The 27,448-nt window shown below is 41.8% G+C and overlaps 1 protein-coding gene across 1 annotated transcript in view; it reads right to left on the reverse strand.

Annotated features, from left to right (window-relative positions):
* Positions 1-27,448, reverse strand: part of DNMBP (dynamin binding protein) — a 125,595-nt gene that overhangs the window by 77,764 nt on the left and 20,383 nt on the right. Inside the window, exons 2-3 of the mRNA XM_047760121.1 lie at positions 5,790-5,944; positions 3,319-3,441 (exon numbers count right to left, since the gene is read on the reverse strand). Of these exons, the coding sequence (XP_047616077.1) occupies positions 3,319-3,441; positions 5,790-5,934 (268 nt within the window). The 5' untranslated portion in view covers positions 5,935-5,944. The remainder of the gene's footprint in view (positions 1-3,318; positions 3,442-5,789; positions 5,945-27,448) is intronic.

Consider the following 27,448-nt stretch of genomic DNA (forward strand, 5'->3'; position numbering starts at 1 on the left):
GTAGGCTGGCAGCTGCAGCTCCGGTGTGACCCCTAGCCTGGGAACCTCCATGTGCCGAGGGTGTGGCCCTAAAATGACAAAACACAAAAGAAAAAAAAAAGAAATGCATTAAGATGAAGATTGACAAGAAAGAATGAAAGTCTTAAAATCTGAATATAAGTAGTGTGACTCTGCTCTTAGGTCCCTCACTGAATCCCAATGCCCAGGGACTCTGCTCTATGCAGACTGAACACACTCTTAACCTGGGTTTCCGCACGAGCCATATCAGAACCCTAACTAATCCTGACAGCTCATACACTTGCAAATTTATGATGCAAGTGATAATTACCACTTATCTTATCATTTAATTGATAATTATTTACCAATTTATGTAAAAATAAATTGATCCATTTAATTTTCACTAGTCTTCTTGGGGATGGGGAGGTAGCCTAGAAGCAAACGGTTATTGGCAAGGGATAAGCATTCTGTGTTGTGTAAGGCAACTATTCTTAATATTTCATCACGCCCACTAATTTTTTTCTCTCTTCTGTCTCTTTTCCTTGCCATACTCTCATTTTTGGATTCTTTTTTTTGCTTTTTTTCTCTCCCCCCTCCCTTATTTTTTAGGACAGCACCTACATTGATCCTTGGACACACTTGTTCTGAGTTTAAATAGAACAGGCCGAAACAAATGGAAAGCTTTGGGGGGAAAAGGAGACAGGGTGACACCTGCTGGAAGAACCGTGGCGATTCCCATGCCAGAGAGAATCTCCCAGGAAAAAGGTACACAGACAAAACGTCCCATAATCATCAGGAAACAAGTTCCCCCGAAACACATCTACGAATCCCAGGGACCCAGATGAATAACAATAAAAATAGCTAATCTTTACTGAGTGCTTACCCTGTGCCAGATGCTTTACATGTATAAGCTCCTTAACCCTCACAACCTTGAAGCGGGTATTATACTCATTTGTAGACAAGGAAACTGAGGCCAACAAGACCTTAATTAGTCCAAAGTCACAGCTATTGAGTTGTGAAGCTGTATTTAAGTCTAGGACATGAGAATTCTTATCCCCTCAACTATACTGCCTTCTTTAAATATGCATGTATTTTTAATAATATAATTTTACAGTTAAAATATATCATTTTTCTCCTATTGATTTCCTTTTTTTTTTTTTTGCCTTTTAGGGCTACATGCATAGCATATGGAAGTTCCCAGACGAGGGGTCTAATCAGAGCTATAGCTGCCAGCCTGTGCCACAGCCACACAAGATCCGAGCCGCATCTGCGACCTACGCCACAGCTCATGGCAACCCACTGAGTGAGGCCAGGGATCAAACCATCAACCTCATGGTTCCTAGTCGGATTCATTTTTGCTGCGCCACGACGGGATCTCCGATCTCCGTGGTTTTTAACAAAGGTAAGCAAATAGCAATTAAAGGCAGCATGGTAAAACAAAACAGACCTCAAACATTATCCCACATGCGCTTAAGGTTTCCAAACCTCCTCCTGACATATATTAAATAAAAGAAGAGGAGAAGCTTCACTGCTACACTCAAGGTCCAAAGGAAAGGTAAAGAAACAACAGAGCACTAGATTCAAAGTACTAGAGGTCAGAAATAACACATACTCATGAGTGGAGACACTGATCTAATGGAAAAAAGCTATTTTTGGTCTAAGGAGTAGAAGGGCCATTCTAAGCACTAGACTTGAAAACCGGGGGAAGCCCAGATTCAAGTCTTAGAAACCATGTGTAGTGTAAAACAATACTTTCATTCTTTAAGTGATTTTGTTTCTAACTAGTAAACTTAATATCTGCCATGTACAGAAAACAAGAGGAGTTAAAATAATTTCTGTGTCTCATGCTAAACTTCCCAGAAAAAGACAAATTGTGTAGATACACCTGACTCCCCATCCTCAAAGGCTATATGTGCAAATTGTAAGACATACAGAGCTAAAAGAGATGTGAAAGGCATAGAAGGAAAGGGAGCTGAATAGTAGGGTTTTTTGGCAGCAAAGTATCACAGAAGGGAATAAGATAAAACCACTAATAATGAGAAACTATTATTCGACTCCTTCAGTGCCATACTCGAGAGTAACAATATTAATAACATACCCCAAAATTATATAATTTTGATGACTGTTCTGAGCCATCACAAAATTGTACTGATCATAAAAAGCCTTGGTTTGTGGAACACTACTGGCTTCTGTGCTTATGCAGAATGTACGGACTTAAGTACACATGATGAAAGCGGTTTACAGTCACTCTTTAGATGTTCATATGTCTATTAGACTGTAAGAGGTGAGAAATACTTGGAATATCATCAAATATGGTTTATGACCATCGGTTTTAAACCACCTTCCTTTTAAAGTGGTTCTGACGAGAACTTTAAGAAATTACCCAATAGCTGAATATCCCTGAGGCTGTTTTGCATCTCTCTCTCGCTCTTTTTTTTTTTAGTTTTTATAATGTTTATTTCTTTTTTTATAATGATTTTTATTTTTTCCATTATACCTGGTTTACAGTGTTCTGTCAATTTTCTTTTCTTTCTTTTTTTTTTTTTTGTCTTTTTGCTATTTCTTGGGCCGCTCCCATGGCATATGGAGGTTCCCAGGCTAGGGGTCCAATTGGAGCCTACGCCAGAGCCACAGCAACATGGGATCCGAGCCGCGTCTGCAACCTACACCACAGCTCACGGCAACGCCGGATCCTTAACCCACTGAGCAAGGGCAGGGACCGAACCCGCAACCTCATGGTTCCTAGTCGGATTCGTTAACCACTGCACCACGACAGGAACTCCCTGTTCTGTCAATTTTCTACTGTACAGCAAGGTGATCCAGTTACACAGAGATGCATACATTCTTTTCTCTCACATTATCCTGCTCCATCATAAGCGACTAGATCTCTCTCTCTCTTAATTTGCATACCACAATCCCTGCTCTACTACTGTGCATTAATCGACAGTAACATTAGCAGAGTTGTATCCATTTTTATGTCGTTTAAGGTGTAGCTACCACCTGGGGCAGCAGAAAGAGAATACTGGACTTAAACAATAACAGATGATATAACTTCACATTCTGAAGCCAAAACTTCTTAACTGCTGGTAACATCCTCTGAATCTCGTTTTCATTAGTTTTTCTATGTAGTTAATACTCCCCACTTTGCAACCTCCCAGGTCTATGCTGAGAATGAAATGAGACTGTATTTGTGAGAGAACACTTTGGCAATTATAAAATATTACACAAATATAAGGCATGATTACTGTCAGCACTATCTTGGTATCATTGAAGACTCTCTAGTCTTACTTTAAACAGTCTATACCCAGATGATCAACTTACCTCGATGGAGGGGAAGGCTGTTCAGTTCTAGGGATGTAAATTCAGAGATGCAGACAAACAGTCTCTCTCCCTCTTTTAGACTGGGAATGGTGACAACTTCCACAAAACTGCTGGGGAACTGTCCTAAAAATAAAAGCAAACATTTCCAATACTGAGATTCCTTTTTTCTTGTCTGTGTACCAGAACAAAAAAACCTTTTTTTCTGAGCTCACGTACAGATCCTGAGCTGAAAACTCACTGAGTACTCATAGCTGAAGAATCTATTGTACAAAACATACAGTGCACAAAAATTAGATGCATGCAGAACACAAAGAGTGCAAATTCAATCCAATAAGCATTTATTGGGTGTCACTCTATCAATGGCCCAGTGCAGAGGGAAAATTAACTAAGATAGTCTTGGCCTCTGAAAAATCTTAAAATCCAATTCAGGAGTTCCCATTGTGGCTCAGTAGTAACTAAACTGACCAGTATCCACGGGGATGCAGGTTCAATCCCTGGCCTCGCTCAGCTCCTGGTGTTGCCATGAGCTGTGGTGTATGTCACAGATGCAACTTAGATCCTGAGTTGCTGTGGCTGTGGCACAGGCCAGCAGCTATAGCTCCAATTCAACCCTTCACTGGGGAATTTCCATATGCAGTGGGTGCAGAACTAAAAATAAAATAAAATCCAGCTCAGACATAAAATCTAATTCAGACATAAACAATAATTCAGGAGTTCCCGTCATGGCTCAGTGGTTAACGAATCCGACTAGGAACCATGAGGTTGAGGGTTCAATCCCTGGCCTTGCTCAGTGGGTTAAAGATCCGGCGTTGCTGTGAGCTGTGGTGTAGGTCACAGACTCAGCTCGGATCCCATGTGGCTATGGCGTAGGCCAGTGGCTACAGCTCCGATTCGACCCCTAGCCTGGGAACCTCCATATGCCTCAGGAGCGGCCCAAGAAAATGACAAAAAGACAAACAAAACAAAACAAAAACAAAAAAACAAAAAAAACCCCAATAATTCAGTCTCAATGTCACATCACAGGTACATAAACTGCTATGGCAATTCAGAGAAGGTAGAAAATGGTCAGGAAGAAAATGAAACATTTTATTAAAAAAAGACTATAGTTGAGTCTAAAGATGGGCAGGATTTTAACTGGCAAGAGTAGACAGACAGGCTTGTCGTTGGAAAGCATCCGAGAGTTCAGCTGATTCCGCCCTCTACATAGCTCTTGTGTCTGTCCACATAACTCCAGACTCACCACCTTGGTTCAAGCCATCAGCACCTCTCACCCGGGTTACTGTAATGAATTCCCATCCCGCCTCCCTGCCTTTGGCTTTGCCCCTTTCTATCATTCTTCAATCTGCAGCAGCAAGCTTGCTCAAATACAAATCTGACTGTGCTTAAAGCACTTTTACAGTATTCTGTTTTCCACGCTTACCAGGGCATGCTCTGTTTTCTAGCTGCTGCTCATCTCTTCACGCCATCTGCTGCCTCAACTCTCCGTACTTCATGTGAGACTGAACTTTTCTCATTCCTTCCATGTTCTTTCTTGTTTCAGGGCCTTGGAATGAGCAATTCTCTGTGCCGAACCACTCTGCCTTGCTCACTCCTACTCACCATTTTATCTCAGCTGAAATCTCATTTCCACTAGGATATAACCTATTGTCTCCCAGATGTGTCAACTACATGGCTAAGGACTGTATGACAATACTCCAGCCCCAACTTACAAAAATTTATGTAAGTTAACAATAGGATTTAACACAGATGCACAGTGTGGGAGGAAAACTTCCAGGCTTCCCTTGGCGAATTCATTAAACTGGTGCTAACATATTTTCAAGAATAGAACAAAGGGACTTCTGTCGTGGCTCAACAGTAAGGAGCCCAACTAATATACATGAGGATGTGGGTTCAATACCTGACCTCGCTCAATAGGTTAAGGATCCAGAGTTGCTGTGGCGTAGGCCGGTAGCTACAGCTCCCCTTTACCCCTAGCCTGGGAACGTCCATATGCCGTGGGTGCAGCCCTAAAAGACCAAAAAAAAAAAAAAAGGACGGAGGAAATTCCTCTGTGGCACATTGAGTGAAGGATGTGGTGTTGTCACAGCTGCGGTGCAGATTGCAACTGCAGCTTGGGTTTGATCCCTGGTCTGGGAACTTCCACATGCCACAAGCGTGGCCAAAAAAGAAAAGAAGAAAGGAAACCAGGTGCATGGAAAATGGGAGGTGACTGAATCTAGGGTAGAGGGCAGCTTTCATAAAATGAGGCCAACCATGGATCTAGGAGCATAGCTGGTACCTAACCAATAAGGAGAGATGGAATAATGATAACAGACGTTGTCTCACTGGCAGAAACTACAGTGAACACACATGGAAAACACAGAACGATCGGAAGTTTATTTATTGGGCTTCCCACTAAACCTCTGCTTTTAATATGGAAAGAAGGGAGGGCCTGTGGTCCATTTGTGTGTGAGGAATTATGAGCCTCTTACCTGTCACATCCTCTTTCTTTCCTAGAAGCCAAAATTCATCCACCACTGCCAACACCTCAATAATATCTCCCACAAAGAGCGGCAGTTCTTCTGAGACACTAGGGCAGAAGTCAAAGATGGCTCGAACCACTGAGCCGGCCTCCATCTTTCATAACCTGGAAAGAAAGGTCCAAAGAAGGAGGAAAACATTAAGTATTTAAGACATTGTAATATAGATCTGTATCTTGAGAATTATCATTTAGATATAAAGGTACTTATATCGAAGTCAAAGCCAAGCAAATAAGAAGTCTGTACTTTTGGAGTTCCCGTCATGGCTCAGTGGAAACGAATCTGACTAGTATCCATGAGGATGCAGGTTCTATCCCTGGCCTCGCTCAGTGGGTTAAGTAAGGATCCAGCATTGCCATGAGCTGTCGTCACAGATGCTGCTCGGATCTGGCATTGCTGTGGTGTAGGCTGGCGGCTATAGCCCCAATTTGACCCCTAGCTTGGGAACCTCCATATTCCATACATGCAGCCCTAAAAAATAAAATATCTTTTAAAAAAGTCTGTACTTTTAAAAAATCAAAGTACTGTCTCATTTCTTTAAAAACAATTATTTCCTCATACATTTTAACTTGATTCTTAAAATCATTCTGGAATTGAAAAAAAAAAAAGTGACCTATAGCTGTGAGTAATAGAAAAGATGCAACTTGGAATGTAAATTTTTCAATATGCCTGAGGAAGGCAATATGGAAATTAACATTCTTACCAAGCAAGAGAGTAGTTTTACTTATTTACTATTTTGCTTTTTTAGGGCCACACCCTTGGCAAATGAAGTTCCCAGGCTAGGTGTCCAATCAGAGCTACAGCTGCCGGCCTACACCACAGCAACACAGGATCTGAGCTGCTTCTGCAACCTACACCATACCTCACGGCAACGCTAGATCCTTAACCCACTGAGTGAGGCCAGGGATTGAACCTGCATCCTCATAGATACTATCAGATTTGCTTCTGCTGCACCACGACAGGAACTTCAAGAGATAATTTTAAAATATGGTGTTTAAAAGTAGGGATTTTAAATATGACATTTTATCTAGTCCATCTTTTTTGCTTATTTTTCCCTTTATATTTCCACATATTTTATTTCTTCAAGTTTTATTGAGATATAATCAACATAGAGCACGCATAAGTTTAAGGTATATAGCCTAATGATTTGACTTGCATACATCATGTCTTTTTTTTTTTTTTTGCCTTTTCTAGGGCCACACCTGCCGCATGTGGAGGTTCCCAGGATAGGGGTCCAATCCAAGGTGTGGCCACCGCCTATGCAGCAGCAATGAGGGATCTGAGCGGTGTCTGAGACCTACATCACAGCTCACGGCCACGCCAAGATCCTCAACTCACTGAGTGAGGCCAGGGATCGAACCCGAAACCTCATGGTTCCTAGTCGGATCCGTTAACCACTGAGCCACGATGGGAACTCTGACATCATGAAGTCATTTTCACAGTAAGTTTAGTGAATACTCACTAACTCATACTGATACAAAATTAAAGAAACAGAAAAAATACTTTTCCTTACGAAGATAACTCAAGAACTTTTCATATATAACATATAGCAGTGCTAATTATATTTATCACATTGTGTGTTATATCCCTAGTACTTATTTATCTTATAACTGGAAATTTATACCTTTGACTGCTTTCACCCAATTCCTCCTCCTCCCGCCCACACCTCTGGTAACCACAAACTTGATCTCTTTTTCTATGAGTCTATTTTTGAAGTATAATTAACCTACAACTCTGTGTTAGCTCCTGTTACACAACTTGGTGATTCAATATTTCTACACATTTCAAAGTGATTGCCATGCTAAGTCCAGTCACCATATATCACCATACAAAGATATCACAACGTTATTAACTATATTCCCCACACTGTACATCTCATACCTGTGACCCTGGATCTAGGAGCGTAGCTGGTACCTAACCAATAAGGAGAGATGGAATAATATAACAGATGTTTTCTCACTGGTAGAAACCACAGTGAATACATACGGAAAACACAGAGAGATCGGAAGTTTATTTATTGGGCTCACTTATTTTACAAACTGGAAGTCGGTACTTCTTAAACTTCCTCCTATTTCTTTTCTCCCCCTAACCCCTCCCCTCTGGCAACCACCTGTTTGTTTTTAGATTCCACATATAAGTGAAATCATAAAGTATTTGTCTTTCTCTGACTTGTTTAACATAATACACTCTAGGTTGATCCATGTTTAAAAAAATGGCAAGATTCCATTCTTTCTATGGCTGAGTAGTATTTCTTTGTGTGTGTGTGTATATATATATATATACACATTTCCTTCATCCATTCATCCATTGATGGGCTTCCACAGCTATTATAAATAATGCAGCAATGGAGTTCCCGTCGTGGCTCAGTGGTTAACGAATCCAACTAGGAACCATGAGGTTGTGGGTTCGATCCTTGCCCTTGCTCAGTGGGTTAAGGATCTGGTGTTGCCGTGAGGTGTGGTGTAGGTCGCAGACACAGCTCAGATCCCGAGTTGCTGTGGCTCTGGTGTAGGCCGGTGGCTACAGCTCCAATTCGACCCCTAGCCTGGGAACCTTCATATGCCATGGGAGCAGCTCAAGAAAAGGCAAAAAGACAAAAATAATAATAAATAAATAAAGCTACAATGAACACAGGAGCACATATAATTTTTTTTTATTTTTTTTTATTTTTAGGGCCATAAGTGCAGCATGTGGAAATTCTTAGGCTAGGGTTCAAATTGGAGCTACAGCTGCCAGCCTACTATGGCACACGCACAGCAACACCAGATCCTAAACCCATTGAGCAGGGCCAGGGATCAAACCCGCATCCTTATGGATACTAGTTGGGCTTGTTTCTGCTGAAACAGGAACTGCAACACATACCTCTTTGAAACAGCTTTCTTCAGATAAATACCCAGGAGTGGAATAACTGAATCATATGGTAGTCCTATTTTGAATTTTTTTGAAGAAACTTTTTACTGTTTTCCATACTGGCTGCACCAATTTAGATTCCCATGCTGCTGGTACATAAGGGCTCCCTTTCCTCCACATCCTCACCAACACTTGCTGTCTTTCATAGCTATTCTAACAGGTGTAACAGCTCATTGTATGTTTTTTGTTTTGTTTTGTTTCGTTTTGAGCTACACCCTCAACATGAGGAAGTTCCTGGGCCAAGGATTGGCCCTGAGCCATAGCCATGACAATGATAGATCCTTAACCCACTAAGGCACACATGAAACTCCCACTCTGCCCCCCCCCCCCCTTTTTCGGCTGCACCCGAGGCATATGGAAGTTCCAGGCCAGGGACCAAATCCAAGCCACACCCCTGACCTATGCCAGAGCTGCAGCAACACTGCATCATTAATCCACCGCACCAGGCCGGGGATCAAACAAGCAAGGCCACAGAGATAAGCCAGATTATTAACCCAATGCACCACAGGGGAAACTCTCTCTGTGCTCATTTTTAAATAGAGTTGTTTTTCTGATGTTGAGTTGTATGAGTTCTTTGTATATTTTGGATATTAACCCCTTATCAGATACATCATTTGCAAATATCTTCTCCCATTCAGTAGGTGGTCTTTTCATTTGTTGATAGTTTTCTTTGCTGTGCAAAATCCTTTTAGTTTGATATAGTCCTTCCTCATAACTAATATAAAGATGAGGGTACTGACTCTCAACAAAACAGAAAATTTAATTTGTTAAAAAAAAATCACAGTTTATAGCAGCAGGGCTAGGATATGAACTGAGGGCATTCTGGCCCTTACCTACTGTCTGCTAAAAAAAAAAAAAAAGGTAATTTGACCTGAGGCAGAGCTACAGGACCACATCTCAATGGCCCAGATTTAAGATGCACTTAAAAAAAAAATCAAAAAAATAAAAAAATAAAAAATCCAGTTTCCACGTGGCACAACGGGTTCAGTGGTATTGCTACAGCACCAAGACAGAGATTGGATCCTCTAGCCCGGCACAGTGGGTTAAAGGATCTGGTGTGGCAGCTGTGGGTAGGTTGCAACTGTGGCTCTGATCTGACCCCTGGCCTGGGAACACCACGTGCCACGGGGCCGCCAAAAAGGAAAAAAAAAAAAAATCCACAAAAAGAATAAGAAAGGGTCAGAGTTCCCGTCGTGGCTCAGCGGAAATGAATCTGACTAGTATACATGAGGTCACAGGTTTGATCCCTGGCATCGCTCGGTGGGTTAAGGATCTGGTGTTGCCGTGAGCTGTGGTGTAAGTCATAGACATGGCTCATATCTGGCATTGCTGTGGCTGTGGTGTAGGCAGGCAGCTACAGCTCCGATTTGACCCCTGTCCTTGGAACTTCCATATGCCACCCATGCAGCCCTAAAAAGACGGAAAAAAAAAAAATAAGAAAGGGTCATGAAGACGGCACCTCCAGACAAGATTTAGCATGCTCTACCAGATCAAGAATGTGTTTTCAGCTCAAAGACACCTACGGCCCAACCCTGCATACCATCCTTACACTGTTATGGTGCCTGTGCTAAGAGGATGCGTCTGTTACTTTGTGTCAAGGGAGGCCAAGGACATGTTTAAGAACAGAAAAGGAGGCAACAAGTAGAGTGGACTTGCCCCCACCCCAGCCGAGTAAAACCATCAGCGTTACCTACACTTCTAAGTCTTTACAAGGAGCAGTAGAAGATTGCCAGAGTGTCTAGATCCCAAGTCTATTTCTTTCTTTTTCTTTTTGGCTTTTCTAGGGCCACTCCTGTGGCACATGGAGGTTCCCAGGCTAGGGGTCTAATTGGAGCTGCATCCACCGGCCTATGCCAGAGCCACAGCAATGCAGGATCCGAGCCGTGTCTGCAAACACCACCACAGCTCACGGCAATGCTGGATCCTCAACCCACTGAGCAAGGGCAGGGATCGAACCTGCAACCTCATGGTTCCTAGTCGGATTCATTAACCACTGACCCACGACGGGAACTCCCCAAGTGTACTTCTTTTCTGCCTTTTTTGCCATTTTCTTGGGCCGCTCCCACAGCATATGGAGGTTCCCAGGCTAGGGGTCTAATCAGAGCTGTGGCTGCCAGCCTACGCCTCAGCTGCGGCAACTCGGGATCCGAGCCATGTCTGCAACTTACCCCACAGCTCACGGCAACACTGGATCCTTAACCCACTGAGCAAGGCCAGAGATCGAACCCGCAACCTCATGGTTCCTAGTCGGATTCGTTAACCACTGCGCCACAACGGGAACTCCATCCCCAAGTGTATTTCTTTATTTGCCTCATATATTCATTTGGTGTTGTAGAGATGAGGATTTTTTCATTTCACGTATAACTATAATCAACATTAAGAAGCATTAAGTAGGTTTAGGAGCATAGAAATTATCTCAAGTATCTTCTCTGACCACAATGCCATGAAATTAGAAATCAACCATGGGAAAAGGAAAGAGAAAAAACCTACTGCATGGAGACTAAACAACATGCTACTAAAAAACCAATGGGTCAATGAGGAAATCAAGAAGGAAATTAAAAACTACCTTGAAACAAATGATAATGGGATGCTGCGAAAGCAGTGCTCAGAGGGAAATTAGTAGCAATACAGGCCTTTCTCAAAAAAGAAGAAAGATCCCAAATTGACAACTTAACCCTCCACCTAAACGAATTGGAAAAAGAAGAACAAAAAAGTCCTAAAGTCAGCAGAAGCAAGGAAATTACAAAGATCAAAGAAGAAATCAATAAAATAGAGACTCAAAAAACAATAGAGAAAATTAATAAAACCAAGAGCTGGTTCTTTGAAAAGGTGAACAAAATTGACAAACCCCTGGCCAGACTCACGAAAAAGAGGAGAGAAAGAACCCAAAGAACCAAAATTAGAAATGAAAAAGGAGAAGTCACAACGGATACAGCAGAAATACAAAAAACCACAAGAGAATACTATGAACAACTCTACGGCAACAAGTTGGACAATCTGGAAGAAATGGACAATGTTCTAGAATCTTACAGCCTGCCACAACTGAATCAAGTAGAAACAGACCAACTGAACAGACCGATCACTAGAAATGAAATTGAAGAGGTCATAAAATCACTCCCTACAAAGAAAAGTCCAGGACCAGATGGCTTCACAGGTGAATTTTAGCAAACATAGAAAGAGGAACTGGTGCCCATCCTCCTTAAACTCTTTCAAAAGGTTGAAGAAGAAGGAATACTCCCAAAGACATTCTAGGATGCCACCATCACCCTCATTCCAAAACCAGACAGAGATACCACCAAAAAAGAAAACGATCGCCCAATATCATTGATGAATATAGATGCAAAAATTCTCAACAAAATCTTAGCCAACCGAATCCAACAACATACCAAAAAAATTATACGCCATGACCAGGTTGCGTTCATCCCAGGTTCACAAGGATGGTTCGACATACGCAAATCAATCAGCATCATACACCACATTAACCAAAAAAAAGTCAAAAATCATATGATCATCTCAATAGACGCAGAAAAAGCATTTGACAAAGTCCAACATCCATTCAGGATCAAGACCCTCGCCAAAGTGGGTATAGAGGGAACATTCCTGAATATAATCAAAGCCATTTAGGATAAACCCACAGCAAATATAATCCTCAATGGGGAAAAACTGAAAGCCTTCTCACTCCAATCTGGAACAAGACAGGGATGCCCACTCTCACCACTGCTCTTCAACATCGTTTTGGAAGTCCTAGCCACAGCAATTAGACAAACCAAAGAAATAAAAAGCATCCATATAGGAAGAGAAGAGATCAAACTGTCACTGTATGCAGATGACATGATACTATACATAGAAAGCCCTAAGGACTCAACCCCAAAACTACTTGAACTGATTCATAAATTCAGCAAAGTAGCAGGATACAAGATTAACATTCAGAAGTCAGTTGCATTTCTGTATACCAGCAATGAAATATTAGAAAAGGAATACAAAAATACGATACCTTTTAAAATTGCACCTCACAAAATCAAATACCTCGGAATACACCTGACCAAGGAGGGAAAGGACCTATATGCCGAGAACTATAAAACTTTCATCAAAGAAATCAAAGAAGATGGAAAGAAATGGAAAGATAGTCCATGTTCCTGGATTGGGAAAATCAATATTGTAAAAATGGCCATTCTACCCAAAGCAATCTGCAGATTCAATGCAATCCCTATCAAATTACCCAGGACATTTTTCACAGAACTCGAACAAACAATCCAAACATTTATATGGAACCACAAAAGACCCAGAATCGCCAAAGCAATCCTGAGGAACAAAAACCAAGCAGGAGGCATCACTCTCCCAGACTTCAAGAAATACTACAAAGCCACAGTCATCAAAACAGTGTGGGACTGGTCTCAAAACAGACAGACCGACCAATGGAACAGAATAGAGAATCCGGAAATAAACCCTGACACCTATGGTCAATTCATCTTTGACAAGGGAGGCAAGCATTGCTGGGAAACCTGGACAGCTGCATGCAAAGCAATGAAACTAGAACACACCCTCACACCATGCACACAAATAAACTCCAAATGGCTGAAAGACTTAAATATACGACAGGACACCATCAAACTCCTAGAAGAAAACATAGGCAAAACACTCTCTGACATCAACATCATGAATATTTTCTCCGGTCAGTCTCCCAAAGCAATCGAAATTAGAGCAAAAATAAACCCATGGGACCTCATCAAACTGAAAAGCTTTTGCACAGCAAAGGAAACCCAAAAGAAAACAAAAAGACACTTACAGAATGGGAGAAAACAGTTTCAAATGATGCAACCGACAAGGGCTTAATCTCTAGAATATATAAACAACTTATACAACCCAGCAGCAAAAAAGCCAATCAAGCAATGGAAAAATGGGCAAAAGACCTGAATAGACATTTCTCCAAAGAAGATAGACAGATGGCCAACAAACACATGAAAAAATGCTCAACATCGCTGATTATAAGAGAAATGCAAATCAAAACTACCATGAGATACCACCTCACACCAGTCAGAATGGCCATCATTCATAAATCCACAAAGAACAAGTGCTGGAGGGGCTGTGGAGAAAAGGGAACCCTCCTGCACTGTTGGTGGGAATGTCAACTGGTACAGCCACTATGGAGAACAGTTTGGAGATACCTTAGAAATCTAGACATAGAACTTCCATATGACCCCGCAATCCCACTCTTGGGCATCTATCCGGACAAAACTCGACTTAAAAGAGACACGTGCACCCGCATGTTCACTGCAGCACAATTCACAATAGCCAGGACATGGAAACAACCCAAATGTCCATCGACAGAGGATTGGATTCGGAAGAGGTGGTATATATACACAATGGAATACTACTCAGCCATAAAAAAGAATGACATAGTGCCATTTGCAGCAACATGGATGGAACTAGAGAATCTCCTAATGAGTGAAATGAGCCAGAAAGACAAAGACAAATCCCATATGATATCACTTATAACTGGAATCTAATATCCAGCACAAATGAACATCTCCTCAGAAAAGAAAATCATGGACTTGGAGAAGAGACTTGTGGCTGCCTGATGGGAGGGGGAGGGGGAGGGAGTGGGAGGGATCGGGAGCTTGGGCTTATCAGACACAACTTAGAATAGATTTACAAGGAGATCCTGCTGAATAGCATTGAGAACTTTGTCTAGATACTCATGTTGCAACAGAGGAAAGGCTGGGGGAAAAATGTAATTGTAATGTATACATGTAAGGATAACCTGACCCCCTTGCTGTACAGTGGGGAAATTAAAAAAAAAAAAAAAGAATTAACCTCAAAAAAAAAAAAAAAGAAGCATTAAGTAGGGAGTTCTCTTCGTGGCTCAGTGGTTAACAACCCAACTAGGATCCATGAGGATGTGGGTTCAATCCCTGGCCTCACTCAGTGGGTTAAGGATGTGGTACTGTCGTGAGCTGTGGTGTAGGCCAGCGGCTACAGCTCCGATTTGAGCCTTAGCCTAGGAACCTCCACATGCACAGGCGCGGCCCTAAAAAGCATAACAAAAATTTTTAAAAGCACTAAGTGCCTAATTACCAGAAAAGATGGTTATGGGTCTGTTAAATTTATAGTCTAAGAATGAGGGGATAAACATCTTAGGCACATAATAAATTGCCCAGTCTATTAATGTGAAGTACCTATTAGATTTTAATGACTCATGCAACACAATTAAATATTACATACTTAATTTGAACTGTTGAGTAAAAAGAGCTTATCTCTGCATCACTAAAATTTTTTCTATAATGACATGACTTGGGTATACAATGGAAAAGCGACTAGTAATACTCCCCACATCCTCTGCTCTCTCCCACCACATATTTTAAGTATTAAAAAATATAGAATTAAAATCATACCCTCGGAGGCAACAAAATGTGAATCAAAAGTACTAGGCTCGGAGTTCCTATTGTGGCTCAGCAGTTACGAACCGGACCAGTATCCATGAGGATGTGCGTTTGATCCCTGGCCTCGCTCAGTGAATCGGGGATCCCGAGCTGCTGTGGCTGTGGCACAGGCCGGCAGCGGCAGCTCCGATTTGACTCCTAGCCCAGGAACCTCCATATGCTGCAGATGTAGCCCTAAAAAAAGGAGGGGAGGGGGGCTCCTGGAGTTGGAGAGATCAAGATTCATATCACAGCCCCACTATTTACCACCTTTTCACCTTGGATATATTACTTAAACTCTCTGGGCTTCAGCTTCCTGTTCATAACAATCTTCAAGAGGATGATAGCAATAAAAATAATTACATTAACACCTAATATTTCTGAACCCTTACTACACACCCAGCATTGTACCATGACTTCCCTCTTTGCCCACAGCAACTCTGTTGTATATACTTGGTTCCCATTCTGCAGGTGAGGCTACAACCTCAGAGAGGCAATGGAATCTGTCCAGGGTCACCCATAAGTCAGACACGGAATGGGAACACAGATCTGCCTGTCCCCAAAGCCTTAACCCTTATGCTAATAGTGTGAAGGCACCTAGGACAGGGCTGATACAGTAGGTGCTCAATAAATGCTAGCAGTTATTAATAAACATCATTTCCATAATCAGCTGCAGGATCAAATCTGTGCCACTGATAGAGCATCACCAGAGAATGTGATATTTCAAGTATGCAAACACTATGGATTTTACCATTTCAACATGTCAGAACTTGGTTAGCTTTGACTATGTTTAAAAATAGACACATTATATACCGCCCTGCCTTCTTCAGTAGAAGAAAATGTACTGACGTGATTTCCTCTTTGGCTGATGGACTCAAGTTCACGATCAAGATCAGACCTTTCTGCATTCTGCTTTAATACATAATACGGGATTACGTAAATTTAGGTCCTTCTCTTTTAATGTCAGACTTCCCTCTGCTATCAGTTGGTCTCTTCTGTCAACTGTCCTACTTCTTTCTAGATTTTTGTTTATAATCTGCTGTGGAGGGGGGGGACCACACACAGATCACCACCAAAACTGTTAAAAGTTTCCAGAAAAGTAAAAAGTAAACAGGCTCCAGATGAGAGGCTAGCAAACTCTCCTGTGCTGGTTAAGTACATGCGGTAGGGCCAGAGTCCTTCGACAGTTATTTTTTATTGGCTTTGAGGCCCTGTTCTTATTTTCTGGCTGTTGTCCAGACAGCTGAAGTTGCCAGATGTCAGATTTTGGCATAAGGGTGATGTTATAAATATTTTCCCCCTAAAACAAACAGTATTTTGCATTAGCCATCTCTACGTTATTAAAACACCTCCTCAAGTTTGGGCCAAGGTAGATAGTATTTTCTCAAATTCCATCACACTATCAGACAGCAGATGGTATCTAAAATATCAGGGAGAGAATTCGAATAAGCCCCACAGAATGACTTAGCTCCCTGTTACACGGAAGGGTCATCTTTATGATCTCAAAGAGTTAAAGCTTCTCCCTGAGAACCTTCCTGCTCTACCAGAAAAATGACTCAGAAGCAGAGGAGGGTCTGGCTCAATAAATACTTTTACGGACTGACCTCCTACCCTATTGGAAGGAGTGCGTAATTGCTGAGAAATACACACCCTGGAAGGGTGCTGAAGTCAGAGCCTGGCTAAGCTACAGGGTTCGTGGGTGAGACCAGAGAGATCTTAACGGCCTCTGTTTTACATGGACTATCATGAAATCCATTCTCTGCCCTGTATATACTATAAAAAGCAGCAATTCGTGCCTTTGGCTGGGCCATTTTAGAAGCCAGGCCATATATTTTGAAACTTAATCATAACTAGCTTACATGTAAACTGTTCCACCGACTCCAGATGGAAGTAAAAAAGAACAGTGGAAATGAGAACACAGATGGGCTTGAGAGAAAGCAGAGGAAATAACTGCCTATGTAGCATGATGTTCAGGACATCGGAAAGTCCACTGTGAAAACGCTCCTTCTCTGGCTGGTGAACGCCTGCCTTTCCACGCTTGTAGTCACTGCATTTGACTTCATTCGTCAAACCCTCATAGATCAGAAACCTCTAGGAGGGAGGAGATTTTTGTCTGTTTTGTGCACTGGTTTAGAGTCACACTCAGTGAGTAAGTTTTGGTGAGGAAATGATTTCCCGAACTCTAGGAAAATATGTGGAACCATTCATATCAAGATCTCTACTTCTGGAGTTCCCGTCGTGGCGCAGTGGTTAACGAATCCGACTGGGAACCATGAGGTTGAGGGTTCGATCCCTGGCCTTGCTCAGTGGGTTGAGGATCTGGCGTTGCCGTGAGCTGTGGTGTAGGTCGCAGACGAGGCTCGGATTCTGCGTTGCTGTGGCTCTAGTGTAGGCCGGTGGCTGCAGCTCCGATTAGACCCCTAGCCTGGGAACCTCCATATGCCGTGGGAACGGCCCTAGAAAAGGCAAAAAAAAAAGACAAAAAAACAAACAAAACAAAAAAAAACCCTCTACTTCCACTTTTTCTAAAACTAAATCAACCATCTCTTCTCCACAGTTTTACCTTCCAGCTTGAGTAACAGTGTCATATAAATCTTTCAGATCAAACATTAAAATACTGCACTTCTTTATGCTCTACAGCCCAAAGATGATACACTGACAGTAACAGTTACCATTTCAGAATCTATCACATACCAGACACTGAGCTAGAAGCTTGTACCCTCACCACACAGCAGGGTAGAGACCAAGGCACTAGAGCCAGGGTACATGGGTTCAAATCCCAGCGCCACCACTGAGCAATATAACTCTGGAGAAAAGCTAAACCAGAACCAGACTTCACATCTGACTCCAATGCCCCTGTTCTTTTTACTAAAAACGTTGCTTCTCAATCTCACTGGTTATTTCTTTAAAATCTGTAGACTTTCATTTTCATTAAAATTTCAATTTCCTTTCAGTAAAATTTCCAACATTATGAAAATTTTCAAAGAGCCAAGGTGAAAGAATTTCATACCCGTCACGAGTCTACTATTAACATCTTACTGTATTCACTTTATCATATATCTTTCCATCCATTTATCGATCTGTTTTTTTATGTATTTCAAATATTTTTAAATTTTATTTTTGATGTATTTCAAAATAAAGCACATTTTTCCTAGCACTTCAACATGTATCTTTTTTTTTTTAAAGATTTTTATTTTTTCTACTATAGTTGACTTACACAGCATATATCTTAACTAGTTTATTAGTTGTTTACAGTTTGTTGGGGCTTTTTTATGTACCATTTTCCTCTCTTCTTGGCTAAAGATACAATTCTTTTCTCCCCACTTATTTGTCAGTGAACCTGGTTAATCTTTTAAACTATAATTTTTACATATGATACAATTGCTTAAGAATTTACAGTCTTCCTATTCTAATTCAGTCACATATTCAATTAATTTTTTTTTTTTTTTTTTTTTTTTTTAGGGCCACACCTGCAGAAGTTCCCAGGCTAGGGAGAGAATTGGAGCTGCAGCTGCTGGCCTATGCCACAGCCATAGCAACACAGGATCCAAGCTGCATCTGTGACCTAACACCACAGCTCAGGGAAACTGCGTGAGGCCAGGGACTGATACTAGTCACGGATACTAGTCAGATTTGTTTCTGCTGTGCCACAGTGGGAACTCCTTCAATGAATATTAATCAAGTCAAATGGAGTCAAATTCCCACAGGCTAAAAATTTGGGTCTACTGGATAGGCTAATTATTTGATGACCGTTTAACCCAATATTCTTTTTATTTTTTTTTGCTTTTTAAAAAAATTTTTTTTAGGGCCGCACCCACGGCATATGGAGGTTCCCAGGCTAGGGACTGAATCAGAGCTATAGCCGCCAGCCTACACCACAGCCACCCACAGCAAGGGGTATCCAAGCTGTGTCTACGACCTACACCACAGCTCACTGCAATGCCGGATCCTTAACACACTGAGCAAGGCCAGGGATCGAACCTGAAACCTCACGGTTCCTAGTCAGATTCGCTAACCACTGAGCAGCGACGGGAACTCCTACATAGAAAATTTAAAACAAGACCAGGAGTTCCTGTTGTGGCTCAGCAGAAATGAATCGTGACTAGTACCCATGAGGATGGAGGTTCGATCCCTGGCTTCGCTCAGTGGGTTAAGGATCCAGCATTGCCGTGAGCTGTGGTGTAGGTCGCAGACAACAGCTCTGATTAAACCCCTAGCCTGAGAACCTAGGAGCGTTTCACTGCTCCTCTACAATAAGCAACTCAACTCCCATCCCAAGGTACCCACCCCACAGGACAGAAGAAAGCCTGCAGATAACCTGACCACTATCTTAGAAGAAGATACTCAGGCTTATCTTTCAATGAAAGAACTGATCTTTAAATGTGCAAGGGTTTTTGTTTTTGTGCCTCAGGAATATTTTAACACTTCCTATGGACTAATGACCTTGGCAGCTACCTCTTAATCCAGTTTTACTCTCCAGACTACCAAGAAACATTCAAGATGCTGTGGGATAAGTTATAGCTCCTGCCCCCAAGAAGCTTAGCATAGTCCCTACCATTTTCCCAAAACATGTTCTGAGGACACTCATCATATTGCTCCAAATACAAGAGCTCCATGGTCATTATAAACCTGGCAAAGGCTATAAACCCTCTTGGTTTTTCCAAGGGGCATGAAAATTCTGCTACATTAAAGACTGAGACAATCCAGCCAAGAATTCCTTTTTAACCCAGGTTTCCAACACTTTTCATGTCAAACTTAAAGTGGTTTTAGCCATCTCTCACCCCACTTGCTCATAAATAGTCCTTGTGCAGTCATATCCAACCAAAATACTCCCTGCTCCCATAAAGCACTTTCCATCCAGAACTTGTTCCTTTGTCTGCGTGTCGTTTCTTTGATCCATGGGGGGTTCCACTGTCTCTCCACACCTTTAAACTCTTCCCCACGCTCCGCTGCCTCTAGATGATGCCCTCCCCTTTTGCTCAAGCCCACCTTCACCATCAGGTCTCAGCTCCCTTGCTCTTGTGTCACCTTGCAGATGTGTGAGACATTAGACTGGATGTGTTAAAGTTACAGTCATGAGAATGAACGTCTTAATGAAAACATACTCAAAAATAACATTTAAAAATTATGGCTCAGGGATAACGAACCTGACTAGGATCCATGAGGATGGGGGTTTGAGCCCTGGCTTCGCTCAGTGGGATAAGGATCTGGCGTTGCTGTAGTTGTGGCATAGGCCGGCAACTGCACCTGCGATTTGACCCCTAGCCTGGGAACTTCCATATGCTGTGGGTTCAGCCCTCAAAAGACAAAAAAAAAAAAAAAAGTCTATCACAGGCAACTTAAGTGTCCATCAACAGGGAGTTCCCATTGTGGCTCAGCAATTAATGAACCCAAACAGGAACCATGAGGATGTGGGTTCGATCCCTGGCCTCGCTCGGTAGGCTAAGGATCCGGCGTTGCTGTGAACTGTGGTGTAGGTCGGCGATAAGGCTTAGATCCTGCGTTGCTGTGGCTGTGGTGTAGGCCAGTGGCCACAGCTCCGATTTGACCCCTAGCCTGGGAACCTCCATATGCACAGGTGTGGCCCTAAAGAGACAAAAGACCAAAAAAAAAGTGTCCATCAACAGATGAAAAGGTAAACAAAATGTTTACATGGAACATACCATACAATGGAATATTATTTAGCCTCAAAAAGGCCATTCTGGGGCATAGAAGGACTGGAGCTCAACTTCTCTCCTAAAAACAACAAAATTCACAACTAAAAGCTGAGCAATCTCCACTCAAATGGACCAGAAACCTTAAAAAAGATACCCTACTCCAGAAGAAAAAGAGGAGGCCACATCAAGAGGTAGGAGGGGTGATTTCGCGATATAAACAACTCCATACTTCCCGGGTGGGAAGCTCCAAAGACTGAAAACCAACTGGTTCACAGAGACTCACCTACAGGAGTGAGAGTTCTGAGCCCCACATCAAACCCTCATGTGCGGGGATCCAGCACTGGGAGAAAGAGCCCCTGGAGCATCTGGCATTGAAGGCCAGTGGGGCTTGTGTGCAGGAGCTCCACGGGACTGGGGGAAAGGGAGACCCCATTCTTAAAAGGCACACACGGACTTTCACGTGCACTGGGTCCCAGGGCAGAGCAAGGTCCCCATAGGAATCTGGGTCAAACCTGACTGCAGTTCTTGGAGGACATCCTGGGAAAATAGGGGTGAATGTGGCTTGTTGTGAGGGAAGGACACTGAAGGCAAAGCTCTCGGGAATATTCAGCAGCCTGCCTTTCTCTGGAGGTGGCCATTTTGGGAAAATCTGGCCCCACCCGTCAGTCAGTGCTGAGAAGCCCCAGGGCAACAGCAATTCTGGTGGGATCACAGCCCCACCCCTCAGGAAACAGGCTGCCTAAAGACCCCTCAGGCACACAGCTGCCCCTAATCCCATCCAGAGACTTAGCCGCACGCAACAGAGGGATTAGAATCAGGCACCAGCATCTCCCAACAGGAAGCCTACAGCAAGCCCCCATACTGACTTTAGCTACAAGGGGGACATATATCAGAAGTAAGAGAGGCTACAACTCTATTATCTATAAAAAGGTCACCACACCAAAAACCTATAAAAATGAAAAGACAGAGAACTATAACTCAGACAAGAGAGAAAGGAAAAACCCCAGAAAATCAGCTAAGCGATGAGGAGATTCTTAGCCTCCAGGAAAAAGACTTTAGATTGTTGATGCTGAAGATGATGCAAGACATTGGAAATAAACTGGAGGCAAAGATGGATAACTTACAGGAAACACTGACCAAAGAGATACAAGATATAAATTTAAACAAGAAGTGATGCAAAATACAATAACGGAAATAAAAACTTCACTAGAAGCAGCGAACAGCAGAATACAGGAGGCAGAAGAACGAATAAGCGAGGTAGAGGACAGATTAGTAGGAATTATGGATGCAGAACAGAAAAGAGAAAAAAGATTGAAAACAAATGAAGAGAGCCTCAGAGAACTCTGGGACAACGTTAAACACACCAACATACATATTACAGGGGTGCCAGAAGGAGAAGAGAGAGAGAATGGGACAGAAAAAATATTCCAAGAGATACTAGCCGAAAATTTCCCTAACATGGGAAAGGAACCACTCACTCAAATCAAGGAAGCACGAGTACCATATAAAATAAACCCAAGGAGGAATACCCCGAGACACATATTAATCAAACTAACCAAAAAAAGAGAAAGAGAAAATCTTGAAAGCAGCTAGGGAAAAGAAACAAGTAACTTACAAGGGAACCCCAATAAGGTTATTGGCAGATTTTTCAGCAGCAACTCTGCAGGCCAGAAGGGAGTGGCATGATATATTTAACGTGATAAAAGGAAAAAACCTCCAGCCAAGATTACTCTACCAGCAAGGCTCTCATTCAGATTTGAAGGAGAAATCAAAACCTTCTCAGATAAGCAAAAGCTGAGAGAATTCAGCAACACTAAACCAGCCTTACAACAAATACTAAAGGAACTTCTCTAGGCAGGAAAGAAAAGATAGCAACAGGAAACAAAAATTCCACAAATGACAAGGCTCACCAGGAAAGGTATATACACAGTAAAGATACGAAATCATCCATGCACAATTAAACCACCAAAATCAGAAATCATGAGAAGAGATGGGTACAAATGCAGGACACTGGAGATGTACTTGCAATTAAGAGAACAATTTAAAACAATCTCATATACATATAGACTTACATCAAAACTTCAGAATAACTGCAAACCAAAAATCTACAATTAATACACAAACAAGGAATCTCTGGAGAAGAAATATATCTCATAGTAAATAAGTGCATAATCCACCATGAAGGGGGTCATTCGACATCATTCTTGGAATGCTGAAGTCTTCTTACATCTGATTCTGATTTCCTCTCCATCAAAGAATTTATGATAAATATAATAATGCAACTGTACAATTAAATAATACAGTTCTACAATTGTATTATTAATAACCATTTCTCTCCATGGTACAATGTAAGGTCTATAATGTCTTATTTATCACCTAGAATGGTGTAATGCCTATATTGAAGAATCAATAAGATGTAACAAATTGTGAGGACATATTTATATAGTTATACTGTTTTTTAACCAATTTATGCATTTTATATTTTACTTATTTTCAGAGGGTGTATTATTTTTGTTATTCTTACCAGTTATTCTTTTTATTATGCTATATAAAATATTTAATGGTATATAAGACTTTCTTCTTTATAAATTTTAGTTGCATAATATAACAATTTTAATATAATGCTAATTGTTAAAGAAAAATTGAAATGTAATAGATAATACTAAATAGTAAGGATGAAAGCCATACAAAATGGGATAAAGTATAGAATAAATTTCCTATTTGTCTCAGCATATTTTTCATTCCACTTCTCCAGAGGGAGTCACTTAATCTGTTTCTTAAGATCCATGATACAATAATCTGTGTGAATGCAATTGTGTTTAAATATATGTATTTTATTCTGTTTAAAAAAATAAAAATTTCAAAAATAAATAAATAAATAAAGAAGAGGCCAGGCCAAAAAAAGGCCATTCTGACACATACCACAACATGGATAAATCTTGAGCATATTAAGCTAAGTCACAAAAAGACAAATACTGTGTGATTTCACTTATATATCAAGAGTAATCAAACTCAGAGAAACAGAAAGTGGAAAGGTGGTTACCAGGGGATGAGGGGAAGGAAAATGGGTACGGAGTTTCAGCTTGTGAAGAATTCTGAAGACAGGTGGTGGTGATGGTTGCTTAACAAATGTAAATGTACTTAATGCCACAGGACTGTACACTTAAAAATGGTTACGATGGTAAATTCTATGTTTCATACATACCATAATGAAAAAGATTTTTTAAAACTTACGTTATAAAATGTGTGAGAACATGAAAGAAGGCTTGGGAAACTGAAATTTTTTTTTAATTTTATTTTTTTTGTCTTTTCTAGGGCCGCACCCTCGGCATATGGAGGTTCCCAGGCTAGGGGTCCAATTGGAGCTGTAGCCACCAGCCTATGCCACAGCCACAGCAATGCCAGATCCGAGCCGCGTCTGCAACCTACACCACAGCTCATGGCAATGCTGGATCCTTAACCCACTGAGCAAGACCGCAACCTCATGGCTCCTAGTTGGATTCATTTCCGTTGAGCCACGATGGGAACTCCAAACTTCACTATTTTTTAATAAGCAATCCTATCTACAAGTCTGGACATACTTTAGTAAAAAACAAAACAAAAAACTTCTGAGATAACAAGTTTTAAATGCATCCCCTGATAGCTGGATTCAATATCAAATCTGGGACAAATTGAGGACACTGAACAATAAGCCATGTCTGTCCTCCTTTCCGCCCGCCCTGCTCTGGGCTCCACCAGGTTGACCCACAAGAACTGCATCCAGGGACTCCCTTGCCTCTGGCTTTCAGCTGGCTTCAGTCAATGGGTGGCACCAGCAAGAAATCTGAAGGCACAGGAGCTGTGATATTGAGATATTTTATCCCATGGGTCATTCCCTGCTTGGCTGTGAGTCAACTATGCTGCTCCACTAAAGGCCACAGCGACCCTCAGAAGGACCCCTCAAAACAGCTCTCTTGGGTCAGGTAACCACTGGTTTCCTGCCCCTTGAGGCCTGGGCTGCTCATCTGCCATCTCTGGGGTGCAGTACAATTCTTTGTTACTCCCCTAAACTTGTCCATTGCATTCTAAGTGGGACCTCTTCAAATTATCCAGTTTGAAGGTGCTTTCTACATTCTGCTGGGCCCCTGAATGATACATGCCTAAAAGGATTTTCTGAATTCATGAGAACTATGCATGAAAAAAAATGGAGACAGGAGTTCCTGCTGTGGCTCAACAGCAATGAATCCGACTAGTATCCATGAGGATGCAGAATTGACCCCTGGCCTCGCTCAGTGGGTTAAGGATCCAGCGTTGCCATGAGCTGTGGTGTAGGTCACAGATGTGGCTTGGATCCTGAGTTGCTGTGGCTGTGGTGTAGGCTGGCAGCTGTAGCTCCAATTTGACCCCTAGCCTCGGAATTTCCATATGCAGCAGGAGCAGCCCTAAAAAGACAAAAAAAAAAAAAAAGACAGAAAATATAGGAAACTATATAAAGTTAGTTTCCTGGTCTATTTACTATTCTAAATCTAGGTGAGAGATAAGAGGAAGAGATACAAATTCAGAAGGCCTGAAAAATATTTAGCAAAATATTGATGCCTGAGTTCCTGTGCACCCACCCTCCAAAAAAACCCTCCACTTTTGGGAGTTCCCATCGTGGGTCAGTGGTTAACGAATCTGACTTGGAACCATGAGGTTGTGGGTTCCATCCCTGGCCTTGCTCATTGGGTTAAGGATCTGGCGTTGCCGTGAGCTGTGGTGTAGGTTGCAGATGCGGCTCGGATCTGGCGTTGCTGTAGCTGTGGCTGTGGTGTAGGCCGGCGGCTTCAGCTCCTATTCGACCCCTAGCCTGGGAACCTCCATATGCCGCAGGAAGCGGCCCAAGAAATGGCAAAAAGACAAAACAAAAAAAGCAAAACAAAACAAAACAAAACCCTCCACTTTTGACAGATTTGGCACAAAGGACCCAGACTCTAAATTCTTGTTTTGAAATTCTGAGCAATTTATTTGTCCTAGAAAACTAGGACACAATGCGTGAGAGTTTTGAAAATGTACTATATCTTTCCAACAAGCACTGATGACGCTTTGCACATTCTTCCTAATATTGACCCATTCACTAGTATAAGTCTAAATTCTGAACAAAATTTCTGAAGGGGTTTCCTTAACTAAGAGAGTTTCTCCTTTCTCGTTTGCTGCTACAAAGGGGGTGTGCTGGAGCGGCCCTGGCACATCTCTGCCAACCTGAGAAGAGCTGCAAGAGGGCCCTCTTTGTAGGGACTCTCCAGCACAGGTTCCTTCAAAGGACTATCCTTTCAGGAGCATCTGGAAATTCCCTTATGTCTTGAACCGGATCTCTCCATAAAACATTAGTTTGGGGGAATGGGAATCCATTTAAAGTTTCAAGTCCAAGCAATGAAAAGTGATATTTAACCTCAAAAGCAACTGCACAGTTCTCTTGGCAATACAGGACAAAAAAGAATAGGCTCTTTCCCCGGCGAGAAAGGATAAGAGGTGTCAGAAAATGAAGTCTAAATCTGTTTCAGGAAGGAAATGAGAGAAGCTAGGAAAACAGCATTTCCTCCTCTGGTTTATGTCGCTGGACTTCACTGTGGACAGAAGGTCAAATGTCACTGCCTTCTGTGACAGTTACTCAGAGAACCAGCCACAGATGAAGAGGAAAAGTCAACGCATCTTGATCGCGGCGGCCCCATGAGGCTGAACATCACAGCCTGGGCCAGCTGTCCCCCAACAACTATCTTCTTCCAACCCACCATGCTCTCCTGATGACAGCAGCACTGACTCGCAGCATGTACTTTGCTAAGCAGGTTATGGAATGCTGGACCGCAGGAAAAAAGAAGAAGCCTGTTCTGACTTAGGAGGGGTGATCAGAGAAATGAGGGTAGAAAAGGAAAGGAATCTGCTACCATAAACTGTCTTACAATTTATGTTACATTTTGCTTATTTCAAACATGTCCCAAGTTGGAAGGCAACGACCTCAGCAGGTGGAATAGAACATAGATGAGAGTTTCCAACAATTATGGAAAGGCTGTCCCTTCAGTCCTTTTCAGGATTTTAAACTAAACACCTCTCATCTAAAACATGTGAACATCTCTATAATTTCTCTGACAAAAGACAGAATTTAAATTAAGAAACCTTCAGGATTGACTCTTAAGGTATAGCTGTTTCAACAAACTTGATCCCACCCTGCCTCTCTCTCTTCCACATTAAGCTAATATTTTTCTCCCCTTTTGGTTATTTTTTAAAAATTGCTTATATATCGCTACCAATTTTGTCTGTTTCTTGACAAATTGCATTGGTGGAGGAAAGTCCTGAGATTAATATTTTAGGACTTACCAAATTTGGGAATTTAAGAAATATTTTTCAAATGGGTCAACCTAAGAGTTCCTTAAGTACTCACTCAGGTTCCCATTTCTTAAATTGTGCATGAATCTCAATTATGACAGTTAAGAATCACTGACTCACAGGTAAATACATGGGACATGTCTGAGCTAAGTAGCTTAGTGACACACAAAAATTAACAACTCCAAAACCTTGTATATATATATGTCAAGATAACACATCCAATAGCAGCTGTAAAAGTGCAGATTAAGTTGAAACCGTAAAGTGAAACTTAAGAGTAAAGCTGTAG

The sequence above is a fragment of the Phacochoerus africanus genome, chromosome 15, assembly GCF_016906955.1.
Source record: "Phacochoerus africanus isolate WHEZ1 chromosome 15, ROS_Pafr_v1, whole genome shotgun sequence".
Taxonomy (NCBI): Eukaryota; Metazoa; Chordata; class Mammalia; order Artiodactyla; family Suidae; genus Phacochoerus; species Phacochoerus africanus.